The sequence below is a fragment of the Piliocolobus tephrosceles genome, chromosome 8 (assembly GCF_002776525.5).
Source record: "Piliocolobus tephrosceles isolate RC106 chromosome 8, ASM277652v3, whole genome shotgun sequence".
NCBI lineage: Eukaryota > Metazoa > Chordata > Mammalia > Primates > Cercopithecidae > Piliocolobus > Piliocolobus tephrosceles.
The window spans coordinates 117851301-117878612 of NC_045441.1; the positions used below are offsets into that span (position 1 = coordinate 117851301).

A 27312-nucleotide genomic window follows, 5' to 3' on the forward strand; every position below is an offset into this window, starting at 1 on the left:
TCTCTTCATGTTGTCATTTCCTTCCCCTGTAACCCAGATTACCTGTGATCAGTCATTATTATTATCACTTCCTGGCATGCACTCTCAACATCTTTGTGTCTCTCTCACTTTCTTCCTTGGCTAAATCCAGTTCTCTACCAGCTCCAAGCCTGTGTGATGCTGCTAAACTTGCCACTGAACCCCAATGGAGAAGATCACATGACATACTAACCAGTCTCACTGCAAAGTCATCATCATGGCCTCAAGGAGGTCCTTGATGTTGCCTGGACATCATCATACATTCCCCTAAATCTGTTCACTCCGCTGAATGGCTATTTCACACCTTCTCTCTCCTCTAACTGCCGACACCTCCTGATGACCCCGCTTCCTATTTCACTGAGAATGTAGTCACAATTGAAAGAGAATTTCAGGCTCTCACCACCATATCTATCAATTACCTAGATCCAGACCCACTGACTCTAGCTTCTCTCCTTGTTACTATGGAGGAACTGTGTCTCCAAGCAAAGTCCAGCTCTTTCCCTTTTGTAGTAGATCCCATCCCATCACACCCAAAGATGTCACACCAGCAACTTTTCCTTTTTCCTACATCATCAGTTTGATTTCTACTTCTAGATCCTTCCCATCAGCAATGAACATACTAGCATGCCTCCTAAACATACTTATTTCTTACATTAAAAAAAGAACAAAATAAAACAAAACCTCTCTTGGCCCCTCTGCCTCCTTGCTCCAGTTTTCTCCACCCCTTTAAGCAAACTCCGTGAAAGGGATCCAACTTTTAAAAATCTCCATTGTCTCTTGAAGCCCTTCAATCAGGTTTTTGCATCCACTACCTCAACAAACCTGTCAAAGATTCCCACATTGCTAAAGCCTATGGCCAACCAGGCCCCACCTCACTGTCAGCAGAATGCTTTCTCCCTGAACTTTTTCTCCACTTGGCTTCCAGGACACTCTCTTGGATTTCCTCCTCCCTCATTGGCCTTTTTCTCAGTTCCTTTGCTGATTCATTCTCATCAACACCCCCCAATCATGTCTGAACATCAGAAATTCCCAGGATTCAGTCCTTAAATCTATTGTAATCAAAACACATGGATTTCATGCTACAAATATACTCTTAAACTTATATCTTTAGTCCAGACCACTATGTACTCCAGAGATACATATCCAACTGCCTAGTCGATATCTCTACTTGAATGTCTAATATGCCCAAAACAAATCTCTCAATATTATCCCTCAAATTAGCTGGGTGCGGTGGTGCATGCCTGTAATCCCAGCTACTCAGGAGGCTGAGGCAGGAGAATCACTTGAACTCAGGAGGTGGAAGTTGCAGTGAGCTGAGATCACACCACTGCACTTCAGCCTGGGTGACAGAGCAAGACTCTGTCTCAAAAAAAAAAAAAAAAATTATCCCTCAAAACTTTGTTCTCTCTAAAGTCTTCTCCATCCTAATAAGTGGAAGCCTCATTTTTCTACTTGCTCAAAGCCTTGGAGTCATCCTTAACTCCTCTCTTTCTCTCCACCCTATTTCCAACCCATTAGGAAATCCTTTCAAACTACTTTCAAAATATATTCAGAATTTGATATTCTCACTACTTCCACTGCTACCAACCTGGACGAAACCATCATCATCACTCACCTGGATTTTTGCAAACACTTCCTAAATGCACTTCATTCCTAACCTTACTCCCTTTCAGTCTAATGTGATCCTTTAAAAATACTAGATCATGTTACTTCTCTGCTCAAAACCTTCCAATAGCTTCCCTTCTGTATTAGTTAAAGCAATGCTAGCTCTGAAAGAGATAAATCCTAATATATCAATGGCATAAAATAGCTAATAGAAGTTCTACTTCTCATTCACAAAGAGTCCAAAAATGGTGTTCCTAGTTCAAAAACTGAGTGGCAGTTTCACAGGATCCTTCCATCTTGTGGCTCTGCCATCTGAAACACACAGCTTCTAGCCACAGAAAGAGAATGAGCTTGGAGAATTACACATGGCAGGTCTGTATGGCCAGTACTGGAAGTAGTGTACAACATCTCCACCCTCCTTCCTTCCATCAAAGTTCAGTCATATGGCCATACTGCAAGGGAGGCTGGGAAATGTAGTCTAGCTGGGTTCACAAAAAGAAGAAGAAACAATGTAGCAAATAGTCAGTCTTCCATATCCTCTTACTCATCATAGCGAAAGCTAAAGTCCTTGCAATAGCCTAAAGGCCCTGCATGATGTCCCTCTCTCCCTCCCCCATTCCTGTTGCTCCCTCTCTGACCTCATGTCCTCTACTCTCCTTGCTACTGTACTCCAGTCCCACTGGCTTCCAGTTGCTCCTCAAACATTTCAAACATACTCCCAACTCAGGGCCTTGCCTTGGTGTTCCCTTTCCCTGGAATGTTCACCACCATTAGATGTTCACTCATATGTCACCCTCTCATGAGCTTCCCTGGCCACCTTTTCTGAGATGGCAACACCACTCCTGATAGTCCCAACACTCACTGTTCACCTTTCCTGCCTTATTTTTCTCCTTATGTAAGCAAACAGAGAGGGTCTGTATTAGTCCATTCTTGTATTGCTATAAAGAAATACCTGAGACTGGGTAATTTATAAAGAAAAGAGATTTAATTGGCTCACAGTTCTGCAGCTGTACAGGAAGCATAGCCGCTTCTGCTTCTTGGGAGGCCTCAGGGAAATTATGATGGAAGGCAAAGGGGAAGCAGGTATGTCTTGCATGGCTGGAGCAGGAGGAAGGGGCAGGGCAGATGCCACAGACTTTAAATGAACACATGTCATGAGAAATCATTCACTATACAGTACCAAGCGAGGATGGTGCTAAACCATTCATGAGAACTCCACCCCATTATCCAATCACCCCCCACCAGACCCTTCCTCCGATACTGGGGTTTACAATTTGACATGAAATTAGGGCAGGGACACAGATCCAACCCATATCAGGGTCTCCAGGGATAAAAGGAATTCAGTCAACTTGAGCAATCAGCCTGTTTCACAGCCTTCTGCCCTGCGGCCTGTTCTTCCCCAAACACTGCATGGAATGTGGTCGCCCTGTTGGTTTGAACCAGCTCCTTGCAGACCCTGGCAACTTATAGATGAACTGTGTCAACTTTTTGCTTGACCATGTCAAAGTCTCCACCTTAGGAGGAGCTATAGCTTCATTGCCATAACATGCCACCTATGTGCTGGCATAATGGCTCAGTCATCTGTGCCACTGGGACCCCTCCTCTACATGTGATTTTGCACCTTCTCCTCTCTCCATCACCCCGTAAAACCCTCCTGTCAACTTCCCTTGGGGAGACACTGCTTTAGAGAACATTCCCAGTATCCTTCTTACATATGCCAAGTAATAAAACTTCTATTGATAATAAAACTGAGTTTTGCATTGTTTGTTACTAAGAGAACAAACCCTGGTTTTTCAGGTAACAGCACCTGTCACCACCTCTCATTCTATGTATGTTGCTTTTTTCTTGTTTTTGGGCTGTCTCACTTACCTCTACATACCAGAATATAAGCACCATGACAGATTTAATTTTGCTCACTGCTGTATCCCCAGTCCTATAACAGTGTCTGCACACAGGAAACACTGAATGTTCAGTAGCACCAATGAGCAGAGATGGGATGCTTGGAGACGAATGTCAGCCTTTTGTGGTGACACCATCATGCGGCCACAAGCAGTCCTTCAGTGCTGCTCTCACTCGATGGCCTTGGGTGCAGCTATTGGCAGCATTTCTAATATGTGTTGTCCCTCAGGTCCTTTTCTTCCTTCCTCCACCCACTTTCTAACTCTGGGGCTCCCGTGAGGTCTAATCTGCTTTTGTCTCTTCAAAAAGTTTATCTGTTCTCATGGCTCCACCAGCCATCTCCTGGCCAACAACCCCTCCCGAGTATCTCCTCCAGGCTCTTGGCTCTTTCTCTTTAGAGGTTCTACCATCACAGACTTCCTATGTCTTGAATTCAATTGACTTCCCTCATTCCATGCATCTAGCTCATTCTCCCAGTCTCCCATGATTAAACCTTTTAATTTTTGAGTGCTCCTTCTTCATTTCATTCGTTCAAGTGGTCACTAAGCTCAGGACTTATTTCCACTTTTAAAATCTCTCTTGTGGCCGGGCACAGTGGCTCATGCCTATAATCCCAGCACTTTGGGAGGCCGAGGCAGGCGGATCACTAGAGGTCAGGAGTTCGACACTGGCCTGACCAACATGGTGAAACCTTGTCTCTACTAAAAATACAAAAATTAGCCAGGCATGGTGGCACATACCTGTAATCCCAACTACTTGGGAGGCTGAGGCAGGAGAATCGCTTGAACCTAGCAGGCGGAGGTTGCAGTGAGCCAAGTTCGCACCATTGCACTCCAGTCTGGGTAACAAAAGCAAAGCTCCATCTCAGAAACAAACAAATAAACAAACAAAAAACCTCTTGTATATAAGGGTTCATTTCCATTTCCCTTGCCCTTGCTAGGCCAGGCCCTTCTCCATTAGGGAACCTCAGGGTTGGAGGGCCCCTTCTCTGGCACTCTCACTATCTGTTTAGCCTTTACTAGGACAATTCCAGGATGGATGGCTCACCATTAGGCTGGGTTCGTTGAGGACAGGTACGATGTCTTATTTATTTTGGGTTCACCAGCACCTAACACAGTGCCTGACTTTAAGGAGTTATTTGTTATTTGTTATTTTTATTTTTTAAAAGAAAGGGTCTTGCTCTGTTGCCCAGGCTGGAGTGAAATGGCACAATCACAGCTCATTGCAGCCTCAACCTCCCAGGCTCAAGCAACTAGCTTGAACTACCTGTGTGTGCCACCATGCCCAGCTAATTTTAAATTTTTTTTTCGTAGAGAGGAGGGTAGGAAGGGTCTCATTATGTTGCCCATGCTGGTCTCGAACTCCTGGCCTCAAGTGATCCTTAAGGAGGTATTTTAAAAACTGTTTTTGAAATAATGCCTCCTGGGGCAGCCTGTTTTATTGTTAATGCCCATTAGATGTGTTTCCCTGTAGGCACAAGCTTAGAAACCTTCCCAAGAAGACCCACAATTCCCACTGCCTTCGGTTCAGGCTCCTCAAATTGGCAAGATCTTCCATTACCTCTCCAAACTTACCATCCATGCTTTCCTTTCATTGCTTCCCCCTCACTCTTTTTTTTTGCCTTCCTCATTTGCTACCTGGCCTGAGAATTTACCCCCCCCACTCTGCCCTCCACTTGTCCTTATTCCTATTACTCTTCTTGCTGAATAGTCCATTTGGGACTTCCTTAGTCCAGCCTTAGTCATATCTTCCTCTGAAGCCTTCTCTGACTACCACCAAGGGTCACTGACACTCCTTTGTCTGAATGCAGTAAGCATTAGTTGTAAAACTTTCACGTTGACAGTAACTAGCTTGCTTTCATGAGCTTAACTGTTTCATGAGCTTACTACTTGTCTCAATTTGATTTTAAACTATAGAGGCTTTATGTGCTAAGAACGCCACAGGTTTACATTCCATTTGTGTTGAAGCTATAGTATCCTTTCTTTATTTGATACTTGTTTTAATTTTATGACATGAAATGACTAAATGGATGATTTACTGCGTTCCTCTTAAACCAGGGACATGCAACGGGTTTGGCCCATTCCCTTCACTTAACATTATTACTGAGCTGCGCAGTAAGCTCAGAGCTGCAGATATAAAGATGAATAGACAGATACCTACCCAGGAGCTTACTCCAGAAGAGGACAGATGGATAAGCTACATTTTATAGCAGAATTTGGCAAAGTGTACTGAAGCTATAAACAGCTATGATGGTAAATAAGGTAAGAATTATGCTTAGTGGGGTCGGGGAAAGTTTCTAGAGCTAACATCTGAACTGGGACTTCTATTGGCAAGGCAGAAAATCAGGAAAACGCACTTAATCCTGGCAGAGGAAGCCTCTTGATCAAAAATCTTAAAGATGAAAAAGAACCGGCTGTTAGGAAACACAGATGATGGTGCCCAGAAGGCAAGATGAGGGGGAGTGTTGGGAGATGGAGCTGAAAGATACGCTGGTGCCAAAGACTGAAGAGCCTCCTGTAGATAGCACAGGGCGCAGCGCTTAAGGGAAAGAAAAAGTTGGGATTGTTCAATAAAGTTGGTGACTGATTCAGTCGGATTAATTCCGCCCTGGTGGCCTTGTGGGAATGAAGATAACTAGCAGGATAGTCTCAGAAGCCCTGTGGAAGCAGAGTCATTAGCTGTGAATGGGGACGTGGCAGCCAAACGGCAGCGCCCACGCCACCCGCAGTACGGGGCTGGGGCTGGGGCTGGGGCCCGCGGTCCCAACAAGCCCAGGGACTAGAGTTGGGCGGGAATCTGGTCCACGCAGCTCGGCGCGGTCCCGGGGACGTGGCGCTTTCCAGCCAATCCCGGCTATGCGATTGTTAGACCAATGGCTGCTCGGGGAAGCTATGCGTCAGCGGCGAGTTTGCTGATGATTGGTCGGGAGGCCGCCGGCGAGGCGGATGAGGGCGGGGCGGAGAGCCGCTTCCGGTTGGGCGGTGCTTGCGCGCGTGAGCTGAGCCGGTGGGTGAGCGGCGGCCTCGGCGTCTTGTGTTGTGGGGGCTACGAGGAAAGGTAAGTATGGTGATGCCCAGCTCCTTCACCACTGCCTCATCTTTGTCCGCTTTCTTTCTGTCCCCGGTCTTGTTCTTGGCGCAGCAGGGGACTGCCTCGTTCGGGGCCCCTGTCTCTGCTGGCGCCGGGGTCCCAGGCCTGAGCCTGCTGGAGATCCCAGGGCCCTCGGTGTGCAGCCTGGGATGGAAGCCGCCGCCCGTCTTCCCGCGCGCTCTGGGAAGGGGGCTGGTCCGGTCAAACTCCGTCCCATTGGGTACTGTTCTGTGCCTGGTTTGCTGCGTCCTAGTCCTCCGTCTCTGGGTCACGCCACTCACCGAGTCCCTGGCACCAGAGAGTCACTTTTTGCCTCCGGAAGGTCGGAGGGCATTTGGATAGTGTTGTTGTAACAGCTCCCTGCTGCCTCCCACTCACCAGCCTGCTTGTATCTGCCAGCCCCGCCCCAAGGCCACATCCCGAGAATAGGGTGCATCTGCCAAGGTCGTGTTCACTCACCTAAAGGGTGCAGAAACAAGGGGGGAAAGAACGACTGAAGACACTAGGTGGTATCTGTAATTTTAAAGAAAAGCCGAATGTTTAGAGCCTCCATGTTTGGCTACGTATTTCAGTTGCGACGGAAAATAGTTTTTAAAGCTTTGTTGGGGAATTAATCTTTCTTTTTACGTTTTTTGTTGCTTCTAGCCCCATATCCTACTGATCTTTAGCATGCTGCGGTCAGAAATAAACTTAATTCCCTATAGCTGCCGTGATTAAGCGTATAGTAGAGTGGCTTGCAGTTTCGAAAGCTGCTTTTGCATCAAGGTAAAAGCTCCCTGGGTCTCCTGCTAAAACTTTTGAGCCTGTGATCTGAATTCCTAAGTGTATAAAATTCTAGAATAGTGTCTTTGAGAATTGAATTGCATTCATTTTCTGGCATGAACCATGAACTGAATTGGGAATAAGGTGGCTTCTAGTTGTTTTTTGTTCTAGTAGCTTATTCAGCTTGGAGGCAGGGAACCTTGGAATCTCTGTAAAATTAGTCTTTGCCATAAAATGGAACCTGACACAAGACAAATGCAAGTTTGGCCTCACTCAGATTTAATTAACCAAATACCAAACGAGTCATCACTGAAGAATTTATATAGTATAATCCAAACGAACCAGATATAACCTCTAAATAAGATCCTAGAAGACCTACCTACTAACACTTGTCAAGTGTTTACAAGTATTTGTCAAGAAAATGAGTTTCCCAAGGCCTGATCTGAGGTTTTACGGTGATTGGGGGTTGGGGACGGGGGTTCCAATAGGATTTTTTTGAGAATCACAAGTAGGAGAGCCATGAGCTCACAAAAATATATTAAGTATGCCTGAGTGAATAGTACTCCATATAGCTTTGAAACCAACTCATTGTCACTCTCAATATAATCATTGTTTGCTTTCATTCATCCAGTGATGTGTTAAGAAATACTTATTTATAGCACTTTATATCCATTAAAGCAGTATTGGGATCTATATATTGGTGTTATTTTTTAAAATTTATTTATTTTAGAGTTGAGGGTCTCACTATGTTTCCCAGGTGGAGCCTTGAACTCGCATGCAGAAGCCGTCCTCCTGCCTCAGCCTCCCACGTGCCTGAGACTGCAACACCATACCCTAGTACATTGGTGTTAACACAGATTTTCTGTAACATAGTTGTACCGGGGATATTGGAAGGACAGAGGTGTAGCCAAGGATAGCCATGGGAAATGCTAGCTAGACCATAAGGCCCTAGATTCTCACTCTCTGAACTCTTAAGTATGGATGTTGCTGATGCTGTAATTTATGTATCAGAGTTAAGACAGCTGAAATAACACTTGCCTTTTCCTGGCCAATTGCCAGATCCAGTAAACGGAATTGGAGCTTGGAGAACACAGGCAGGCAGGAACCATATTGCTGCCAAGTACCGCCCAATTAATTCAGTAAGATGTATTAATCCAGTAAAATGTGCAAGACACTGTATTAGGGACAATATAGGGATAATAATTTGTGCTGGCTGATATGTAGACATTATTCCAGAAGTGCAGATTCTAAAGGGGAGCTAAGGAGACAACTTAAAGTAGCCTATGGTCATTGTTATTGAGTGGTTCAAATGAGTTTTATAGAAGTTTATATTGGATCATACCCTTTTTGTCCAAAAAGAAAAAAATAACAGATCACTTCCAGCTAGAGTGATCATAGTAGGTAGGTCTTCTAGGATCTTAAATTTATTTGTAGACATCTGGCACTGAAGGAAGGTTGAGCTAAATTAACTACCAAATTCTCAACAATGTCACGCTTGTTACACATGCACAGCAAAATTACAGCTAGAAACCAAGGCTTCTTTAAAAAGTGTTTTATTCTCTAGCCAGAAAAATTTTAAGTTTGTGCTGGTTGCTTTCGTTATAGAACTAAGGAAGCTTGAGTAATAGTTTGAGACATACTGGTTTGCTGCGTCCTAGTCCTCCGTCTAGGACATCTAGAGTTTTTCTTCTGCAGCCAGATTTTGTACTTTTATTATCTCAGCTGTCTTGTAGATGTATTCCCTCCATCACACTATATAATTAGAATGTATTGATGAACCGATGTAACTTCATCACTAGAGAGACGTTAAATAAATTATGTGTTGGTGTCATGACTTTTATCATAAAGGATGCCATCACTTTTATGTGATGGTCCATTGGTATAGTACTAAAGTTTTTAAGTAAAGAATGTCAGATAGATAACCAGATAACTTCATTTTCTAGATCTCATAACCTGGGCCTTAGTATATTTAAATTGCTATCAGGCTGTTCCCTGTAATCTCCAATTGAAGTAGACAGTTAAACAATGAGATCCTGCTTTTGCTGCATTATGGAGAAGTAAATGCCTTTTCTGGTGAATATCCATCCAGCTCAGAGAACTGGAATTTTACTACCACACCCATTTCTCCCAATTGTTAACATTGAGCAATGGGTCTTTGGTCAACCAGAATAACTGTTGGATCACTCAGTGTTAACATTCTTGTGAAGTTGAATTTAAACGTCTAAATTTCCCTGAAACAATTTAAGTATTCTGTAACCAGTGGCACTTTACCAAAATTGAAAGCTTGGGCCATATATCGATTGCAATACTGGTCCAATGGATGTCCACTATGGACACTAAGGACAAAAATTTCCTTGAAAGCTCTTAAGTTCTTACCTGAAGGGTGGGTCAGGGAGGAGTGGTAAGAATTTAGGGCTTTTAAGGACATTTTTGGATGGATCGAAGAAACCAATTCTTAAGACTCGTTGTTATTAAAATCACACTTAACCCTGTTAATCTTTTCTTTTTAAAAATTACTGGAACAATTCATGAAAACAGCTTTATAGAAGATCATTATTAGTGACATTAATACTACAAAAGGATAATAGCTACTGGACATCTTTTCTAATCTTTTGGTTTGTGCCTAACATGCTGTCCAATAAAAATGTAATACAAGTCACATATGTAATTTTAAATTTTCAGGTGAAAATCTAAAACAGGTGAAAGTAATGTTAATAATATTTAATCTAATACATATAAAATACCATTCTTTAGATATGAAATGTAACACTTATACCAATCTCAGTTCACACTAGCCACATTTCAAGTGCTTAGTAGTCACATGTGGCTAGTGGCTACTGTACTGGGCAGTACAGGTCTAGATTTTTTTTTTTCCCCAAGAAAAAAATATTAGATATTGCCTTTCGTGGAAGAGAGACAAAATTTTAGGAGAAACTCATATTTGAGAAATGGGGGGTGGGGAGATTCAGTTTTCACAAGCATTGGTTTACTTTCTAGATCGCATGATAAAAGCTCATACAGTTAAGTCTTTCGTTTACGTGTATCATATTTTTCCTAATATTATGTTGTCCGTTATGTTCATAGTATATCCACTGGACCAGTATTGTGATCAATATATATGGCCCAGTGGATGCACAAAGATCTTTCCAGCTGGAAGTGATCTGTGATCTGTACCTATTCCTCTAAACTGTTTTTTACTTTTTAGATGACAGTATCCAACTTAAACTTTTTTCTTTTTTTTTTTTTTTTTTGAGACAGAGTCTTGTTTCCTCACCAAGGCTGGAGTGTGGTGGCATGATCATGGCTCACTGCAACCTCGTGTCTCCGGGGCTCAGGCGATCCTCCCACCTCAGCTTCCCGAGTAGCTGGGACTATAGCTGCACCACCACACCCAGCTAGTTTTTTGTATTTTTGGTGGAGATGGGGTTGCCTAGGCTGCTCTTGAACTCCAGCATTCCATCCACCTCGGCCCCCCAAAGTGCTGGGATTACAGGTGTGAGCCACTGCCAGATAGCTGGCCCAATCTAAACTTTTATAAAGTGTTGAAGTGGGTGAGGAAAATGGTGAGAAGGGCCATTAACTTTGTATCATTTGGTTTCAATTTGGTTGAAAAGACAAAGATGCTTCAGAAATGAAGTGCACTAGCTGGTCGTGGTAGCTCACTCCTGTAATCCCGACACTTTGGGAGGCCAAGACTGAGATGGGAGGATCACTTGAGGTTAGGAGTTCGAGACCTACCTGGACAACATGGTGAAACCCCGTATCTACTAAAAATACAAAAATTATTCGGGCGTGGTGGAGCATGCCTGTAATCCCAGCTATTCAGGAGGCTGAGGCAGGAGAATCACTTGAACCCAGGAGGTGGAGGTTGCAGTGAGCCAGGATCACACTACTGCGCTCCATCCTGGGCGACAGAGACTGAGTCTCAACAAAAGAAAATGAAGTGCACTAATGTAGTTTTTCAAATGCTGTGTATGAAGTTATTTTTTTTACTGTTCCTTTTCACATCTTCCCACATAAAATATCCTTTGTCTTAGATGTCCTTTGTTTCTGCTTGAACATACACACACGCTCCATACCAAAAACCATATGGTTTTAGATAAATCTAGTACAGTTTTTGGTATGGATGGTGTTTTTTGTTTTTAGTGTCTGTATTCATAAAACAAGAGGCCTTCTGTTAAAGTTTCTAATAGCCAGGAGTTGGTATATGTGAGCACAAAGGATGTTTTGTTTTTTTTAAGTAGAACTTACTTAAAGTGCAGATTTTTCATTCCTCCCTGCAGAAAGATAAAAAAGTTAAAGATGGACCATTGACTTTGTCCATCTGGTGGTCTTTGATGACGCTTGTAGGCAGTTTCATCAATAGTAAGGAAGCCAGATTTCAGGGTAGCATTGGATGGTGAGGAAGCAGAGGCAGCAGGGTAGAAACTGTGTGGGTGAGGGAAAGGGAAGCGCAGGCTTGAAGGAATAGCACAGTCTGGGAAAGACTGTGGGTAGTGGAGACCTGAGAAGCATTGATTGACAGAATGGAGGAGCCTGTTTAAGGATGAGATTGGAAGTTTAATCGAGAGAGGGGAAGGAAGGAGAAATAGGTGAGTGATAAAGCTAAATCGCTTTTCCTCTTGGGAATTCTGGTATCCTTGTATCAAGATGTTAAGCCTGAAACATAAATGTAGTTTTCCCTCTAAATCACAAAGTGAACCAATATATTACATTTCTGTATGCTACATGTCTTAAAATGTGGTATAGTATCCTTTCCAGGCCCTGATAATGTTAGAGTACATAAGCATTTATTCATATTGTAATATTTGGGGTTGGCAAGAATTGTTAGGGTATTATGCTATATTTTATTTTGAGAATGTAATCATTTGTAAAATTTTCCTAAAGATAAAGTCCCCTTAGGCATAAGGAAAATGCTTTGTTGCAGTGACTCTTGATTTTACTTGATTCTGCAAGCCTCTGTCATTATTCATATTGTTGGGATATATCCCAAAACATCAACAATATATAATTCTGTTTTTTGTTTCCAAAGTTTTGTTTATCTACAGAATTATTTGTTTATAGGCTGGGTATGGTAGCTCACGACTGTAATCCCAGCACTTTGGGAGGCCAGGGCAGGAGGATCACTTGAGACCAGCCTGGGCAACATAGTGAGACTCTACAACTTTTTTTTTTTTTAATTAGCTGGGCATGGTGGTGCACACTTGTACTCCCAGCTACTTGGGAGACTGAAGTGGGAGAACGGTCTGAGCCCCGGAGGTCCAGACTGCAGTGAGCTATCATCACACCACTCCAAGTAGCCTGGGTGACAGAGTAAGACACTCTCTCAAAATAAGACTTGTTTATAATTTGAGATAGAAGTTTCATTTTGCCCTGAAGTAAAGGCATGGTCACTTTAATGTTGTATTTATAGAGCCACTAAATCTCGAATTATCTGTTTACTCTTTAACTGATTTGATTGATCAGTTGAATTATTGGAGGGTCAGCCAGAGTGGTGTTATTCACCCAGAGCAGTATTTTACAAGTGATACACACAGAAAGCTAATAAACATGAGAGTGTGCTGTTCATACAAATTAGACAATACAACAGGATACAGTATTAAAATTCAGTTTCACACCAGTCTTACCAACCCACCCCATTCCTGTCTCTTCCATGAACTTTGAGGTTACCACTGTTTGCACATGGGTGTTTATCTTTCCACACCATTTATGTGCATGTTGTATTTTATACAAATAAAAACAAGCTGGGGAGATAGTTTAATTTTGTTTTGCTTTTTATGTAAATGAGATCTTCACATTGTTTTGCACCTTGCTTTTTTTGTTCACTTGACATATCATGGTGAGTTCTCCATATCACTGTAGATAGATGCGTCTCATTCTTTTTTTTTTTTTTTACACTCTTTTTTTTTTTTTTTTGAGAAAGGGTCTCACTCTGTCACCCAGGCTGAAGTACAGTGGCACGATCTCAGCTCACTGCAGCCTCCGCCTCCCGGGTTCCAGCACTTCTCATGCCTCAGCCTTCTGAGTAGCTGGGACTACAGGCGTGCGCCACCACACCCAGCTAAGTTTTGTATTTTTAGCAGAGACAGGGTTTCACCATGTTTCTCAGGCTGGTCTCGAACTCCTAACCTCAAGTGATCTTCCTGTCTTGGCCTCCCAAAGTGCTGGGATTACAGGCATGAGCCACCACGCCTGGCTTCTTTTTTTTTTTTTTCCAGACAAGGTCTCTGTCACCCAGGTTGGAGTTCTGTGGCACAATCTCAGCTCACTGCAACCTCCACCTGGTGGGTTCAAGCTATCCTCCCACTTCAGCCTCCTGAGTAGCTGGGACTACAGGTGTGTGCCACCATGCCCGGCTAATTTTTGTATTTCTAGTAGAGACAGGGTTTCGCTATGTCACCCAGGCTTGTCTTAAACTCCTGGATGCAAGTGATCCACCTGCATCAGCCTCCCGAAGTGTTGGGATTACAGGCATGAGCCACCACGCCCGGCCTCACGTCGTTCTTTTTTTGAGACTGAGTCTCGCTCTGTAGCCCAGGCTGGAGTGCAGTGGTGCGATCTCGGCTGACTGCAAGCTCTGCCTCCCGGCTTCACACCATTCTCCTGCCTCAGCCTCCCAAGTAGCTGGGACTACAGGTGCCCGCCTCCATGCCTGGCTAATATTTTGTATTTTTAGTAGATGGGGTTTCAGCATCCCATTAGCCAGGATGGTCTCTATCTCCTGACCTTGTGATCCGCCCACCTTGGCCTCCCAATGTGCTGGGATTACAAGCGTGAGCCACCGCGCCTGGCCCATTCTTTTTAACCTTTGTGTATTTTTCCGTAATAAAGATTTAATATATTTTGCCAATTCTCTTTTTATTTGTTTTCCGAGTTTTTAATCATTATGAACTGTTATCATTGAACATCTTACTTAAGCATCTTTGTCTGTAAATGTGGGTATTTTGATGTGATTGAATGAAACAATGTTGAGAAACATAGCCAAGTTCTAACATTGATAGGAATAGAGTAAGATAAGTACCATCTTTGACCCCTTTCTCTGTGGGTTTCATGGTCTTGCTTTCACATTGCTTCTTCTGATGGGTTTTCATAAGTCTTAACCTTCACATCATCAGTAACAGTACCTTTTTTGAGACTTGGGGCACTGCCCGCCTGCCCTCCCACCCCCATTATCTCCTTAGGTACATTTCTGTTTGTCTTACTGCATTGTCATATTTACTCTAGAACACTTTCCACTCTCCACTGATACGTCCGCTGCCATTTCAGGACCTCCCACCCTCCCCCACTGAGCTGCTTTCCCAGTGATGAAAGAAAATGTAAAATCCTGAAAACCCTTCTTCTTGATTTTTAATTTTTTTTTTCCTCTAAGACTTTAACCACTCTGGATAGTACTGTGGGGAATCAGTAGAGTGTACTAAACAGATTTCTACTCTGCAGCTTCTTTGCAGGTTTTTTGTCACATTTTTTCAGTCAAGTGTTCCAGCTTTGTGCTTGTTCATTAGAGTCTCCTGTGACTACAGAGATTCTGAAAGTTTGAATCAGGGCCTGGAAATCTGTACTTTGAACAGTACTACAGGTGGTATTTATGCCTAGACAAGTATGGGAAACAACTGTGCAGAAGGATAAAGAAGTTCTTACCTGTGGCCAGATCATTTTAATGATTTGGCCTTTGAAGGTGACTCAGGGTTGAGCCTGGATGTCGGAGACTTGGTGCTATAGACCAAGGAAGCTGCCAAGTGTTTCACTGGTTCCTAATCTCAGGAACATCAGAATCACCTGAAAAACATTTAAAGCTGCAAATGTCTGAATTCGACTTCAGAGAATCTAAATCAATAGGGGAAACTTAAAGCTTCCTAGATGATTCTAATAATCAGCCATATTTGGTGACCAGACCACCAATGCGTACAAAAAGGAAAGGATTTGGAATCAGCATTTAAATCTTGGTTCTTTCACTTTTAATTCTTACGAATTTAGGCAAAAGGATTAAAGTTCTACTTTGGTATCTTTTGAAAGAAAACAGAAAGTGGACATTTTAAGTATAAGTTTCTTATCAGCCTACAATCAGATGAAGGAAACTGGTAAAAATTTCTCACCATAATAATTGAAGAGTCTGATATTCCACCATACTTATTTTATGGATTAAGTAATTGGGATAATATAAAAGACTTGCATAGATGTGTGTATCGCATTAATAATTTGGGATGTGAGCTTTTAATTTCTTGTTTAGTTATTAAGCATACTGCCTCCTGAATTAACTGCTTTTCATTTTCTTTAAGATCTAATTATCATGGACCTGCGACAGTTTCTTATGTGCCTGTCCCTGTGCACAGCCTTTGCCTTGAGCAAGCCCACAGAAAAGAAGGACCGTGTACATCATGAGCCTCAGCTCAGTGACAAGATTCACAATGATGCTCAGAGTTTTGATTATGACCATGATGCCTTCTTGGGTGCTGAAGAAGCAAAGACCTTTGATCAGCTGACACCAGAAGAGAGCAAGGAAAGGCTTGGGTAAGGTGCCAGCTCTCAGGGGGTCTAGTGTGGGTAATGACATTCTTTATAAAGGCTAATTCTTTCCTTCTTTTCTGGCTCAGTTATGAGTAAAATTGTATTGAACTATTAATATATCTTCTGAAAGCTAATCATGGAATTACTACCTCTAAAATTTCATTAAGTGCCTGATTTCATACATTTTTAATTGAATAACAGCCTGTGCCTCGTTCTACAAAGCATCATTTTTGCATAAAAGTACCAAGTACTGCAGGACCCAACTTGAACTGCATTATCTTGCTACCAGAAGAGCATAGCTTGGGGGGATTTCTCATCTCTTCTCATCTCTGCTGCTTTTAATTTTTAAAAACTGTGCCCTGTTGACCTGGCACAAACCAAGTCTTTGATGGGCTAATAAACTGCACATTGGATCCCTATAAAGTTTATGGTTTCCCGGGGTGTCCTTCACCCTCTTTATTTTCATTCTCAGATATTTGCTTCATTAAAAAACAAAAATCAAATCAACTTTGTCTTTTAGAAAATTGTAACTTAATGTCTGAGTATGAGTTACTGTTTCAGTAACAGCGGGGCCATAGTCAGATTCTTTGGCTCTCTTGGTAGACAGCTTTTGACCTGAAAAATTGATTTGGTAGAATCCCAGTTGATTATTTCTAATTGGGGATCTGACAGTGTGTTTTTTGGTCCTTCCAAAGCCTTCCTTTTGAAGAAAATGCAGGTCAACTTTGTAAAAATATTATTCTCAGTGAGCACTATTGGTGCAACTTTCTAAACTGTATTCAAGAGATTTGTGTGGAAAGTTGTGCCACACATAGCAATTTCTAAAAATATTTTGCCTTGTTGGGTAGCATTTTGATCATAAGACATTGTTATAGGATTTGCTTTGGAAGATGCTGCAGAATAAATTTATTTTTTTATTGGGTTATCTACTGACTGAAGGGTACAGTGTTTTATTCTTCAACATTGACAGAAATAATAAAAATATTTTGCTATGTAGAATGAGTACTATCACATAACACTTGAAAGTAGATATAGATAGAAATCCATCACAGAGTTAGTGTTCTATTAGATTGCTTTCCTTTGAGAGACCATTCTCACTTTCAGTTTTAATCTAATAACCGTACTAACATTCCAGGTTGAAAATAGAAATGCAGGTCGGGCACGGTGGCTCACGCCTGTAATCCCAGCACTTTGGGAGGCCAAGGTGGGTGGATCACAAGGTCAGGAGATTGAGACCATCCTGGCTAACACGGTGAAACGCCGTCTCCACTAAAAAATACAAAAAAAAAAAAACTAGCCAGGTGAGGTGGTGGGCACCTGTAGAACCAGCTACTCAGGAGACTGAGGCAGGAGAATGGCGTAAACCCAAGAGGCGGAGCTTGCAGTGAGCTGAGATCCAGCCACTGCACTCCAGCCTGAGCGACAGAGCGAGACTGCGTCTCAAAAAAAAAATTTAGCTGGGCGTGATGGCGGTTGCCTGTAGTCCCAGCTACTCGGGAGGCTGAGGCAGGAGAATGGCATGAACCCGGGAGGTGGAGCTTGCTGTGAGCTGAAATTGTGCCACTGCATTCCAGCCTGGGCAACAGAGCAAGACTCCGTCTCAAAAAAAAAGAAAAGAAAATAGAAATGCAGAGGGTATTCTAATTCTTCATGTCACGCCCATTAATATTGTGCATGTCCAACCCACATTTTGGTCTGCACATATTTTTTTCACAGAATTACTCTTAAATAATGAAAGGCCCTTAGGTTTGGTGTCATTTAGTGTAGATGGTACTTTAATGAGGATGTTCTGGCTCCTTGCAGGTAGGGATAAAGCTCTGCTGGCAGTTTTCAGTAGAAAGTACTCCTTTTTGTGATCAGTGAATATTGAAAGTTCGTCACATATACAGATTCTGTATTTGATTTGAATAAGATGATAAAGTCGTGTTTTTTATGGAATGTACAAATAGACTGTTTGCTTCTCCCAAATTTTGTTGGTAGTGACAAATATCCCTACTTTATATAGTAACATACTGTTGGGAGCAAGAATCCCACATGAACCTTTTAAAAAACTTATTTACTATGGCATTTCCAGACATTGTTTTGGTAGGGTAATGTATACCAGAACTGGGAACAACAGGTTCCCCCTTTTTTCCATCTGTCTATAAGACATGTAATTAAGAGGTAAGTCATTGTTTATGCCTTATTTGCAATAATAGCTAAAAGAACACAGGAAGCATTTTAAAACAATTCAATATACAAGTTTCAGGTATTTTTTCTTATTAAGAATGTTGACAGGCCATTTCATGTATCATTAAAATGAAGATTTGTTTTGAGGTAGTGGTTCTTAATATTTAAAAAGTTTTCTGGCTGGGCACAGTGGCTCACGCCTGTAATCCCAACACTTTGGGAGGCCGCGGTAGGCAGATCATGAGGTCAAGAGATTGAGACCATCCTGGCCCATATGGTGAAATCCCGTCTCTACTAAAAATACGAACGTTAGCTGAGCATGGTGGCGCGTGCCTGTAGTACCAGCTTCTCAGGAGACTGAGGCAGGAGAATTGCTTGAACCCGGGAGGCAGAGGTTACAGTGAGCCGAGATCACGCCACTGCACTCCAGCCTGGCAACAAAGAGAGACTCCGTTCCAAAAAAAAAAAAAAAAATCCTTGATACGTTTATTATAGAAGTGAACTAGAGAAGTTCATTATCCTTTTGGGGATCACAGGCCCACGCCCTTTGGGAGTCTAATGAAAGCTAAGGACTTTTCCTCAGAAATGTGCACGCTTATATATACAATTTTGGGCCAGGCACAATGGCTCACAGCTGTAATCCCAGCACTTTGAGAGGCTGAAGCAGGAAGACTGCTTGAGCTCAGGAGTTTGAGACCAGCCTGGGCAATATAGGGAGACCCTCTCTCTACAACAAATTAAAAAATCAGTTGGACATGGTGGCGTGTGCCTGTAGTCCCAGCCACTGAGGAGGTTGAGATGAGAGGATCCCTTCAGCCTGGGAGGTCAAGGCTACAGTGAGCTGTGATTGTACCACTGCCCTCCAGCCTGGGTGACAGAGCAAGACCCTGTCTCAAAAAATAATAATAACAATAAAAATAAGAAAATTTTGTGTACTGAAAATTTCAGGAATATTGGTCACCTTTCTGGAGCCCATTTATTGATCCAAATTCTTAAACAACTGAAGAGTTTGCTTTATGCTCCTTGAAATGTAGAGGTATGTGCTACCTCCTAAAAGAAATAACATGAGGTGCATTAATGCATTGTGTCTGTCCTAGAATAAAGGCTTATTTAGTGGCATCCATAGGGTTCTCCGCTGTCACAGGACTATGACACCATTAGCTTTATAAATTTACACAGGCATTTAAAGATGATAGTTTAGAGCCTTATGCCTAAAATAGGATGTGCCCACTTCCAGTGTACTTACTGCCTGCAGGCTTGATGATCAGCAAGAATGGCTTTTACATTTTTAGAGGCTTGTTTAAAAAGAAAAAAATACACACACACACACACCATACCATATGTTGCCCACAAAGTCAAAAATATTTACTATCTGTCCCTTTTTTTAAAAAGAAGTTTGCCTTGTAAACTATTTTTCTGTTTAGGTAAAAAAATATATATATCATTTTTTTCTTAAATTTGCCAACCCCTAGGTTAAACCATTTGAGATGTTTGCATTGAATAGAATGCTCTTTAGCCAGCTTCATTAAGAAAAGCTCGTCTTGAACAGTCATGTCTTTTTTTAATCTGGGCGATCCTTCTCTTAGGCTATTTATAATAGTTTAAAAATACCTTTTGGGGATAGGAGGGGTTCTGGGTGCCCTTTTTCCTTGCCCTTTATTTATGAACTGTACAGTGGCACTATTAGTAACCAGTATCATTCGAGCACAAACTGCATCCCATTATAAATAATGTAGAACTTTTTAATGTTGGTATAGCTTCATCTGTGAATAGTATTAAAATTCTACAGGACTAAAGTTATAGCAACAAAAATTGTCCTTATGTCTATGTAAATAGAAGAGGATATTTAAGAGATAACTTCTTTTTTTTTTTTTTTTTTTTTTAAATTGAGACAGGGTCTCACTCTGTCTCCCAGGCTGGAGTGCAGTGGCGCAATCTCAGCTCATTGCAACCACGGCCTCCCAGGTTCAAGAGATTCTCCTGCTTCAGCCTCCTGAATAGCTGAGATTATAGGCATGCGCCACCATGCCCAGCTAATTTTTGTGTTCTTAGTAGAGAGCTGGGTTTCACCATGTTGGCCAGGCTGGTCTCGAATTCCTCACCTCCTGCCAGGTGGTCTGTCCACCTTGGCTTCCCAAAGTGCTGAGATTACAGGCGTGAGCCACTGTACCAGTCCAGAGATAACTTCTTACTGGTTTACCTTTCCTGGTAACATTTTGGAGCAAGATTACACCTTCTCTGAAGGAAAATGCTAGTTACTTATAGGATTTAAGTAATAGTTGTATCCAATACCGTATCTGTATCAAGATGAGTCTCTTTTCATAGTGTCACTAGAGCTCTTCAATTCTGATCACTTTCCTATGTTTTTTCATGAAATAAACACAAACTGGGGAAAGACATTTGCTACCAAGTGACAATCTTTTCAATCCTTATAGGTAGTTACTTATAGGATTTAAGTAATAGTTGTATCTAACACCCTATCTGTATCAAGATGAGTCTCTTTTCATAGTGTCACTAGTGCTCTTCAATTCTGATCACTTTCCTATGTTGTATTCATGAAATGAACACAGACTGGGGAAAGACATTATTTGCTACCAAGTGACGATCTTTTCAGTCCTGCAAATAATAGAGCATAGGAGTATACCAAGATTTCGCTTTTGTTGGAAGTTTTGACTTCAACTTCATATTCCAAACTGGGCTACTTACTTGGGTAACATTACATAGGATGATCTTGCCTCTGTAGTTAAGTGATTGCACCTTTAAACAGAAGTTTTCATATCATGCCCATATTTTTAAATCCATAAGATGACAGATCTGGAAGAAAGACACATAAAGCTTCATAAAGCTACTGATCCTTTAGCTTTGTGGTTTTGCTTTATGATCTACATACTAACTCTCTCAGCTTATTAACATTCTCATAATCAGATATACATTCTTACCACATCATTTCCTCAGAGTTCTCTGTTTTCATGTAAAAATCCAGTTCAACATAGTATTTAAAAGCTGCTAGCCATTTTTTAGATACGCATCTTCCTGTCTTTTTATCTGTTTTTTAAAAATAATCTTGCCTTGAGATATAAATGATCCCAGAACTTTTTTGATATCTTCGTATTTTTATCAAAAGTGTTACTTTTTCTAAAAGCAGCTAAATTTTTAAAGTCTGATGTAAATATTATGAATTTTTAGAAAACCATGATTATTTACCAGGAATTGGAGTTTCTCTTCTGTAAGCAATAAAGAAAAATAAAGTTCAGCCACATCTTCACTAGAGAAAATAAAAATGAAAAAAAGGAAAAACAAAGTTTTACATATTGTTTGATACAAAGAGTGGAGAACTTGGATAGGAGTGGATATTCACTCCTGAATTCTAACCATAGGCTGAAATCTACCTCTAAAGAGATAGGCTGAGTTTGCTTTTGGATCCAAGTGCACCAGCCTTGACTGTGTTGACCTTATTCACTGTGGCTTGTTACAGACCAGTAATGGACCATTTTTTTCAGTTGCTGGCCTGGCAGTTTTGTTTTGGAGACAATTTTTTATTTCTGTGCATTAGCCCTGGGCACACACCTGGCTAAGTCCAGAGTTCTGTGTCTTTTTAACCTTTTGCTGGATTTCTCTGCATTTTCTACAGAAAGATTGTAAGTAAAATAGATGGCGACAAGGACGGGTTTGTCACTGTGGATGAGCTCAAAGACTGGATTAAATTTGCACAAAAGCGCTGGATTTACGAGGATGTAGAGCGACAGTGGAAGGGGCATGACCTCAATGAGGACGGCCTCGTTTCCTGGGAGGAGTATAAAAATGCCACCTACGGCTACGTTTTAGGTAGGTCCCAACTATCTGGGGGAAAAAGCCTTGTGGAGCTGGCACCTTGAAACGTAACTGTTTTGTCTTGTAGAATGATTGTAGATAAAATAGACGCGGATAAAGATGGGTTTGTGACGGAGGGGGAGCTGAAATCCTGGATTAAGCACGCCCAGAAGAAATACATATATGACAATGTTGAAAACCAGTGGCAGGAGTTTGATATGAACCAAGACGGCTTAATCTCCTGGGATGAGTACAGAAACGTGACTTATGGCACTTACCTGGGTAAGGGGCAAGATGTCAGCCTGGCAGAGACCGTGGTCTTGAGTCAAAGAAACAAATGGGTCATGCAGTAAAGGAAGGGAAGCTTATCTTAAATAGTTCAATTCAGTGCTAAACTGATTCCCTTTATTTATTTTAAATTTGTATATTATGTATTTTTAAATATGTTTAATTGTCGTTTTCTGAAGTCTGTTATCTTCTACATTTTTAGCATTTTACATATATTTTACCATTTTTTCTTTATGTCATCCCTCATAGAGACAATTTTTGGAGTAGATTCATTTAAAAGAATACATTGGGCCTGGTGCCGATAGCTCACGCCTGTAAGCACTTTGGGATGCTGAGGCAGGACGATTGCCTGGGCCCAGGAGTTTGAGACCAGTCTGGGCAACATAGGGAGACCCTGTGTCTACCAAAAAAAAAAAAAAATTTAAATTTAAATTAGCCAAGCGTGGTGGCACATGCCTGTCCTAGATAGTCAGGAGGCTGAGGTGGGAGGATCACTTAAGCCCAGGAGGTTGAGGCAACCGCAAGCCATGATTGCACTGCTGCGCTCCAGCCTTGGGGACAGAGCAAGACCTGTCAAAAAAAAAAAAAAAAAAAGGCTATAAGGCTACATAGTTCCAACAGTGCAAAGCAAGGGGCTTTGAGATGTCTCTTGACATGGTCCCAATAAATTGTTGTACCTAAAATTCAAACCAAATTAGATTTCTTTATAAGTGGTGAGAAGTCTTTCCTTAATAAAATAGCTTTCCTTGATAAAATTCAACTATTTCAGTATGTCTGCTTACTGAAGTTTGGAAATGAAAATTTCCCATTTGTTTTCTCTGGCACATGAGTTTATCAGCCTGCTTTGCAAATGCTTTAAGGCAAATAAATGTTAATTTGATTGCTTTTTGTTGATTTGATAGCTTGTACGCTTGGGCCACCTGTTAGTAATTTTCTTTTACTTGTAACACTTGCCTGCTGCTGAATACTAGGCAGTGAGTCTTACTGAGTTGATGACCCAGAGTGTTTTTATTCGTGAAATTCCTCTGTTGTACATGGTTACAGTTTAAGACAAGAATGTATTAATATAAATGGTACTTTCTCCATTTTAATCCTGGAAATTAGGCAACCTTCTGGGTTAAAGCAAGCGTTCTCTGCCACTGACTAACAGTGAGTGTATAATGGATCTGTTTCCCCACAGATAGCCAGCTGTCTGCATTAATTACAGGACTGCATGCATTTCTGGTGAAGAGACTTTTATTTCTGTGTCAGGCTTGTTCTCTTTCCTAAGACTAAAGTGGCACTCTCTCTCAATGCTTGACACTTAGCCAAGAACCAAACATATCCTTCACCCAATTAAGAACACATGTATTAAACAGTCAGCACAGATGGAGAGGCATCCTGCTTCTTGCTCTGGCTGAGACCCAACACCTTCCTGATTTATTTGGAATTAATGATAAATATAAAACAAAGAGTAGGCTATTGGTGACCTAAACAAAATGGTGTGTAAATAAATCTCAGCTCTGACCTAGGCACTCACTTGTTGCCCAGAATGATTCTTCAGCACTGTGCATGATTATGTGCATAAAAATCTGTTGAGAGCTCTGTTGCCTCACAGGGCAAATGATTCAACGTAATGGGTATTTCTGCTGCCTGAGACTGCATAAGCTGAAGCACTGACTGGAGAAGCAATGTCTTTATAAGGCATCTTTCCCCAGAGGCGTGAGGGTGGACAGCACTGAGGGGGTCATGAGTTGGCTTGGAGAAGTGAGGAGGAGTATTTGTTACTGGGTGTTCTTGATTCAATTTGGAGTTCAGGTATAAATCATCATAGCTCTTAGTTAAAAATCTGGCTCAATGAATCCGCTATCCATGAGAGAAAGGTTAACACCGTCTCTGCCACAAGTAAAATATGAAATACTGAGATCTCCCCTGCCTATAGCAAAACTAGATCAAGAGCCTACCTAAAGCTGTATACGGGCCAGGTAGGGCCAGAACTGGTGCTTAGGATAAATATGGCATTCCAAGCAGAGCTATTTTGTCATTAAAGTTTTGGCCAGGCACAGCAGCTTATGCTTATAATCCTAGCACTTTGGGAGGCCAAGGCAGAAATGTTGCTTGAGTCCAGGAATTCGAGACCAGCCAGGGCAACAAAGCTAGGCCCCATCTTTACAAAAAAAAATATATCAAAAAGTAGCCAGGAGTGGTAGTACTTGTCAGTAGTCCTAGCTACTTGGGAGGCCGAAGCAGGAGGATTGCTTGAGCCCAGGACCCCAAGACTGCATTGAGCTATGACTGCACTGCACTCCAGCCTGGGCCACAGAACAAGGCCCTGACTCTATAAATTAAAAAAAAAAAAAAAAATGTATCTTCCTATTTCCATCCTTATGTATGTATGTGCATGTTGCTATTAGGCTACTTGAGTCCAGTCAACATGTTTTATTCCAAGGGAAGAGAGCACTTAATGTAAGAATGTAGTCTTAAAGTATAAGTTGTCTAGTTATGTTTCTTATTTATGTTACATCGTACTGAAACTTTGTTTAGAAGAGACACCTTAGTATCTGAGAAAGGCTTGTTTGCCTTAAGTTCTCCATCTCAACCTATTATGGCTTTGAGAGAGAAAGAGAGAGAGTGTGAGTGTGTGTGTGTGTGTGTGTGTGTGTGTGTGTGTGTACGTACGTACAGGATCCCAAAGCCTTATGATTCATTAAGCTGTCTTACTGAATTTTTGACACTCAATAAAGAATGAAGCTTCAAAATGCTCAACTCTTAAAATAATACAGTAGTTTTGTTTTTGTTTCTTTAAACTGTGCTTAAAGTGTGGAAAGATTGAACAGTCTCAAAGGTCAGCAGTAATGATGTTATTCTTAAAGGGGCCCTGTGGGTCTTTTTTATAAAACCAGTGTCATATCCTTTTTATGTAATCAATGTTGCAGGAATAATAATTTCTTAACATTAATGTGGGTGTCTTTTACTTTTTAAAATATCTTCACCAAAAAATTTTCATGTCATCTTAATTCGGTTTATACAGGAACTCAGATTGGAAAAAAATTTTATTACTTTCCTGCAGTTAACTCCACATCCTTTCAGCTTAAAAAGCTAAATTTCGGCCGGGCGCGGTGGCTCATGCCTGTAATCCCAGCACTTTGGGAGGTCGAGACGGGCGGACCACGAGGTCAGGAGATCGAGACCGTCCTGGCTAGCACAGTGAAACCCCGTCTTTACTAAAAATACAAAAAAATAGCTGGGCATGGTGGCGGGTGCCTGTAGTCCCAGCTACTCAGGAGGCTCAGGCAGGAGAATGGTGTGAACCCGGAAGGTGGAGCTTGCAGTGAGCCGAGTTTGCACCACTGCTCTCCAGCCTGGGTGACAGAGCAAGACTCTGTCTCAAAAAAAAAAAAAAAAAAAAACAGGAAAAAAAAAATTTCACTTTTCTATATTCTTATATAGAGACTAGATAACTGCTGCTTGTGTAGCTCGATATCATAACAGATGGGTAGTTCCAAATTCAATTTGGTTGTAATCTAAGGGTGTTTTTTTTTTATGCCTTTGTCATTATTGACATAAAGTGAACTGTATGTATTTAAGTGCACAATTGATGAGTTTTGATGTATGTGTTTACCAGTGAAACCACCACTGCAATCACGATAATGAGCATATCCATTATCCCCCCCAACATTTCCTCACGTCCTTTGGTAATCCTTCTCATCCTCCCCATTCCCCTGTCCGTAGGCAATCACTCATCTGTTTTTTGTGACTCTAAATTAGTTTGCATTTTCTGGAATTTCACATAAATGGGGATGAACAATACCTGTAACTCTTGGTAGATTTCTGCGTTGACTGAAAAAAAAAGAATGTGACCTTCAAAGTGGTGGCATTCTATTGCTTGAATCCAAGTGTCCATTATATGAGGTAGAAGGCCTTTGGTTTCTATCTTCTTAATGGGATCCTAATGTTTAATAAAAATAGCAATAACTGACATTTATTGAAAGCCAACTATGTGCCAGGCATTGTTTCTAAGCACTTAGATATATTTTCTCATTTAAACCTTATAACAATCTTGTGAAGCTGGCACCATTGCTATCTCCATTTTACAGATAAAAAAGACAAAGGCACAGGCCAAACAGCTAGAAAATGGTAGAGTTAAAACTCAGGCAGTGTGGGACTTGAGAGCCACCACTGCCTTCCAGATGTAACTAGAAAATTCAAGCCTTCTAGCAGCCTTAGTACCAATAGTGAAGCATAACAGTGAGTTACATAGTTCAGGAGCCAGAGTTCCATGTGAACTTGAAGCTGACTCTGACATCCCAATACTGGAGCTATAGCCCAAGACTAAATGTCTTTGTACTGCTGCAGTTTTACCTGTGTAATCAGTTATTTCTTCATTGCATGGTTTATCTTTATTGGAAGTTGATTTCCCACCCCACACATTTTCATGTTTTCTGAAAGCCTTTTAAGATTTGACCTAAATTTTTGTTTTCTAGATGATCCAGACCCTGATGATGGATTTAACTATAAACAGATGATGGTTAGAGATGAGCGGAGGTTTAAAATGGCAGACAAGGATGGAGACCTCATTGCCACAAAGGAGGAATTCACAGCTTTCCTGCACCCTGAGGAGTATGACTACATGAAAGATATAGTAGTGCAGGTGGGTAAGAACAAGGATTCTGAACAGGGACTCAGTTTCTCTTTTTGTGGCTTATTCTGTCTTTCCCCTTTAGCTTTTCCTGTGTATTTGGCAGAGTGATACGCTATGTAAGTACTGGCCAGATTCAGAATCCAAGGTCTGTCACTTTTTTCTGTGACCTTGATCAAGGTGCCTTGGGCATTCTGTTTAGTATGATAATACCTCTATCATGTAATATATTTTGCCATTTCATTGGTAGCTTCATATTGTAAGAATGGGGGGAAATCCTATTATTTAAAATATCCCATGACCAATAGTCAGACATCAAGTAATAACAGTGATACTAAAGAACTCTCACAGAAGGCAGTTACTAATAACATAGACTATCTATAGCTGTACACATAATCACTGGTCACATCTCCTGTTAGTGTGACTTTCGCATAACTAAGGCTACCAGGTAGATCATCATGGGCGGGATGCGATAGTTGGTCATTAAGCAGTGTCAGTGTTCTGCCAGGAAGACTCAGTTCTTTTAAATTGAAGCGTAAGAAATTGCT

At 41.5% G+C, this 27312-nt stretch overlaps 1 protein-coding gene across 2 annotated transcripts in view; it reads left to right on the top strand.

Annotated features, from left to right (window-relative positions):
* The first annotated feature begins 6438 nt into the window (after window positions 1–6438).
* Window positions 6439–27312, top strand: part of CALU (calumenin) — a 33120-nt gene continuing 12246 nt past the window's right edge. The window contains exons 1-4 of one of the 2 annotated variants that reach the window (XM_023223539.1): window positions 6439–6579; window positions 15651–15882; window positions 21680–21873; window positions 26610–26776. In XM_023223539.1, coding sequence (XP_023079307.1) covers window positions 15662–15882; window positions 21680–21873; window positions 26610–26776 — 582 coding nt within the window. In that variant the 5' untranslated portion in view covers window positions 6439–6579; window positions 15651–15661. Of the gene's footprint in view, window positions 6580–15650; window positions 15883–21679; window positions 21874–21946; window positions 22141–26609; window positions 26777–27312 lie in introns of both variants that reach the window. The other variant, XM_023223540.1, reaches the window with a different exon arrangement.